Consider the following 4,927-nt stretch of genomic DNA (forward strand, 5'->3'; position numbering starts at 1 on the left):
ATCTCAGAAACCTCATCAGGAGGGCTTTAAACTGACTAATGTGGGAGAGGGAGAAAGTGCTCCTGAAGGTAGGAGTCTATCAATTGATGAAGATGATCATCTAAATGTCATAGACCGAATGGAGCAAACAGCATGCAGACCTAGTGGTGGGAGGAAAAAATCCTTAAATAAGAGACGCGGGGGAATGATTAATGGACTTCAATGTCTGTACACTAATGCACAAAGCATGGGAAATAAACAAGATGAGCTTGAGCTCTTGGTACAGCAAAGTAAATATGACATAATAGGCATCACTGAAACCTGGTGGGATAAGTCCCACGATTGGAATGTAAAAATGGAGGGATACAATCTATTTCAGAGAAACAGACCAGACAAGAAAGGAGGAGGAGTGGCGTTATATGTCAGGGATGTGTATACCTGTGAAGAGATCCAAGATTTAGAACCTCAAAGCCAAAGTGAGAGCATTTGGGTCAAAATTAAGGGAGAGAAGAATAACAGGGACCTCATTGTGGGAGTTTACTATAGATCCCCAAGCCAAACAGAGGACATAGATGATGCCTTCCTGGAACAGATGGCCAAGCATGCAAAAGGAAGGGAGATAGTAGTAATGGGGGACTTCAATTACCCGGATATTTGTTGGATGTCAAACTCAGCCAAGAGCATAAGGTCAAACAGATTCCTCACTGGCCTTGCAGACAACTTCATTGTCCAGAAAGTGGGAGAAGCAACAAGAGGAACAGCCATTTTAGATCTGGTCCTAACCAATGTTGATGACCTGGTTAGTGGGGTAGAAGTGGAAGGATCATTAGGTGCAAGTGATCATGCTCTTCTGAAGTTTACTATACAGCGGAAAGGAGCAGCCAAGCATACTAGGACTCAATTTCTTGACTTTAAGAAAGCCGACTTCATAAAACTTAGGGAAGTGCTGGGTGAGATCCCATGGACAGTAATACTAAAAGGAAAGGGAGTTCCTTGTGGCTGGGAGTTTGTTAAGAGGGAGATAGTAAAAGCACAACTTCAGGCAATACCAATGAGACGGAAACATGGAAGGTGCCTAAAGAAGCCAGGGTGGCTATCTAAAGAACTTTTAACTGAGTTAAGATTTAAAAAGGATGTGTACAAAAAATGGAAAAGGGGGGAAACCACCAAAGAGGAATTCAAACAAATAGCCAGCACATGTAGACACAAAGTCAGAAAAGCTAAAGCACAGAATGAACTCAGGCTTGCTAGAGAGGTTAAAAGCAACAAAAAAAGGCTTTTATGGGTATGTTCGTAGCAAAAGGAAGAACAAAGAAACAGTGGGGTCATTCAGAGGAGAAGATGGTGAAATGCAAACAGGGCAGACAGAAAGGGCTGAACTCCTCAATGCCTTCTTTGCCTCAGTCTTCTCCGATAAAGAAAACAATGCCCGACCTGAAGAATTTGGAGCAAATGATTCAGCAGAGGAAACACAGCCCAGAATAACTAAGGAGATAGTACAAGAATACTTGGCTAGTCTAGATGTATTCAAGTCTCCAGGGCCAGATGAACTGCATCCAAGAGTATTAAAAGAACTGGCAGATGTGATCTCAGAACCACTGGCAGTCATCTTTGAGAATTCCTGGAGAACAGGCAAAGTCCCGGCAGACTGGAGGAGGGCAAATGTTGTCCCTATTTTCAAAAAGGGGGAAAGAGAGGACCCAAATAATTACCGCCCAGTCAGTCTGACATCAATACCAGGGAAGATTCTGGAGCAGATCATTAAACAAGCAGTCTGTGAGCACCTAGAAAGGAATGCTGTGATCACCAATAGTCAGCATGGATTTCTGAAAAATAAGTCATGTCAGACTAACCTGATCTCGTTTTTTGACAGAATTACAAGCCTGGTAGATGAAGGGAACGCAGTGGATGTAGCCTACCTTGATTTCAGCAAGGCATTTGACAAGGTGCCCCATGATATTCTTGTAAAGAAGCTGGTAAAATGAGGTCTTGACTATGCTACCACTCAGTGGATTTGTAACTGGCTGACTGACCAAACCCAAAGGGTGCTCCTCAATGGTTCCTCTTCATCCTGGAGAAGAGTGACTAGTGGGGTGCCACAGGGTTCTGTCTTGGGCCCGGTCTTATTCAACATCTTTATCAACGACTTGGATGATGGACTCAAGGGCATCCTGATCAAATTTGCAGATGACACCAAACTGGGAGGGGTGGCTAACACCCCAGAGGACAGGATCACACTTCAATACGACCTTGACAGATTAGAGAACTGGGCCAAAACAAACAAGATGAATTTTAACAGGGAGAAATGTAAAGTGTTGCACTTAGGCAAAAAAATGAGAGGCACAAATACAAGATGGGTGACACCTGGCTTGAGAGCAGTACATGTGAAAAGGATCTAGGAGTCTTGGTTGACCACAAACTTGACATGAGCCAACAGTGTGATGCGGCAGCTAAAAAAGCCAATGCAATTCTGGGCTGCATCAATAGGAGTATAGCATCTAGATCAAGGGAAGTAATAGTGCCACTGTATTCTGCTCTGGTCAGACCTCACCTGGAGTACTGTGTCCAATTCTGGGCACCACAGTTCAAGAAAGACACTGACAAACTGCAACATGTCCAGAGGAGGGCAACCAAAATGGTCAAAGGCCTGGAAACAATGCCTTATGAGGAACGGCTAAGGGAGCTGGGCATGTTTAGCCTGGAGAAGAGGAGGTTAAGGGGTGATATGATAGCCATGTTCAAATATATAAAAGGATGTCACATAGAGGAGGGAGAAAGGTTGTTTTCTGCTGCTCCAGAGAAGCGGACACGGAGCAATGGATCCAAACTACAAGAAAGAAGATTCCACCTAAACATTAGGAAGAACTTCCTGACAGTAAGAGCTGTTCGACAGTGGAATTTGCTGCCAAGGAGTGTGGTGGATCTCCTTCCTTGGAGGTCTTTAAGCAGAGGCTTGACAACCATATGTCAGGAGTGCTCTGATGGTGTTTCCTGCTTGGCAGGGGGTTGGACTCGATGGCCCTTGTGGTCTCGTCCAACTCTATGATTCTATGATTCTATTATCATCTCTAGCCATTTACCATGCTGGCTGAGGTGGATGGGAGCAGTAGTCCAGAAATGTCTAAAGGGCCAAAGGTTAGTCAACCCCAGACTGATGCACAGTGGCGTAGCGTGGGTTGTCAGCACCTGGGGCAAAGCAAGTAATTTGTGCCCCCTAACACGTGGATTTGCGCCCCCTAACCCGTGGATTTGCGCACCCTAACCCTAACCCCCAGATGTTGCGCCCGGTGCGGCCGGCCCCCCCTGCACTCCCCACGCTACGCCACTGCTGATGCATGCCAGGATCTCTTTGATGTGATGCATGTGATGGAAAGGGAAAGGGAATGCCTTTCCGCCTTATGTGGCTGTGTATGGGTGCTGAGTGTTGTACTGGAATCTGAGAGGCCAGGGTTCAAATCCCCACTCAGCCATGAAGCTCATTGGTGACCTTGGGGAGTCCCTGCCTCTCAGCATAATAAACCTGACATGGTTAAATGCATAAAAGAAGAACCATTTCCTTGGAGAAATTGTGGGCTATAAAGGCAATAAATAAATACTAAATAATGCTAATTTACACAAGAAAGTCATTCCTTGGGGTGACCAAGAGTAAGTGAGAAGATTCAGCTCACCTATGTTGCTTCTCAGAGACCCAGAGGAACAGGTGTCTAAATCAATGCAGACTCTGGTCGGGCTCTCTTCGCATGAGGTATTCGTTGCACGACAGTGGACGCATGAAATAAATGCCGCTGTAGAAAGGAGAAAGGTTGGTGGAAGAGATTTCTTGACATGGTAAAGAACTCTAATGTGGGAGAATGTGTCCTGCAAAAGGTGTCATGCAAAAGGGCAGATGTGTGTTAGCTGTAATGTTCATATTAACTATTGTTTGCCATATTTAGCCACTGCAACCTTCCCTTCCATAGAATGGCTTCTTAGAGTACCCCTCTATGCACCGGTTGAAAAAAGAAATAGGAAAAGGAACAGAAATATCTCAGTCCTGATACATGCCAATGATTTTACACTGTGAATAGCCCTGCTTCAGGGCTTTGACACAGTCAAAAGTAAAAAATGGTGTTTAAATCAAGAAACTACAGAAGAAACCTGCTCATTTATTTACCTAGGTGTATTTATTAGTGAAACCCTCTCTGGGAAGAGTCATATTGAGGCTGTGAAAGCAAAAGCACCAAAAACCAAAGGAGCATTAATGAAATTCTATTACAATAAGGGAGGGCAGCTGAATGAAGCTGTCCTAAAGATACTTTGCAGCAAAGTGCTTACTGAAATGCTCTATGGCACTGAAATGTGGGGCTCTGAGTCAAACTTCCTTAAAGTTTTGAAACTGTGCAGAATAAAAATGATTTTGAAACTATACACCCTACAACTAGTAATATCAGCAGCTTTTATTCCTACAGAGTCTAGGTGGCCCACAAGTCAGGCAAGAGTGAAATGTGCTCAGTTAAAGAGAGAGAGAGAGAGTGTGTGTGTGTGTGTGTGTGTGTGTGTGTGTGTGTGTTATATTGCTTCAATGCCAATGCAACATTTTCCTGTCCTGTACTATATGGAATTGGGGGCCAAGTTGGTTTTGGTGATTGTTAAGTTTAATCTGAAATCAAGCTAGATTTAAGTTTGTTGGTGTCTCTGGTATCTTCTCTCTCTTACATCATGGGTGTTGGTATAGATTAGGGATGTTTGTTCTGTGTTATTTTTGTATACTATTGCTATAAGTTTCTTATGGCCTTTGACTTTGAGTACGGTAAGTGCTGGCTAAGGGACCTGCAACTACTTAGAAATGCCAAGACTTCCCCTTGGTATCCACTCCTGAGAACAAAGCTTTCTAGAGATAGTTATCACATCAAAGGTTTGCAAATCTCCTTAAAAAAATGTCTTTGTTGAGCTCCATTTCCAAGTGAAG

General features: G+C 43.9%; 1 protein-coding gene across 1 annotated transcript; it reads left to right on the plus strand.

The window, feature by feature from the left end:
• Nucleotides 1-294: 294 nt before the first annotated feature.
• On the plus strand, nt 295-2,535 carry LOC309376536 (uncharacterized protein). Its single transcript, XM_081922942.1, has 2 exons — nt 295-1,264; nt 1,429-2,535. The coding sequence occupies exons 1-2, from the start codon at nt 335-337 to the stop codon at nt 1,462-1,464; spliced, it is 966 nt and encodes a 321-aa protein (XP_081779068.1). The 5' UTR covers nt 295-334; the 3' UTR covers nt 1,465-2,535.
• Nucleotides 2,536-4,927: the final 2,392 nt, after the last annotated feature.

The sequence above is a fragment of the Podarcis melisellensis genome (genome assembly GCF_964234715.1).
Source record: "Podarcis melisellensis genome assembly, chromosome: 8".
Taxonomy (NCBI): Eukaryota; Metazoa; Chordata; class Lepidosauria; order Squamata; family Lacertidae; genus Podarcis; species Podarcis melisellensis.

Excerpts from the sequence above, each read along its gene's own strand:
- LOC309376536 (XM_081922942.1), top strand. The coding sequence starts at position 335 with ATGGAGGGATACAATCTATTTCAGAGAAACAGACCAGACAAGAAAGGA. Across the intron at positions 1,265-1,428 it reads ACAAAAAAAGGCTTTTATGG|CAAATGATTCAGCAGAGGAA; the intron begins GTATGTTCGTAG and ends AAGAATTTGGAG.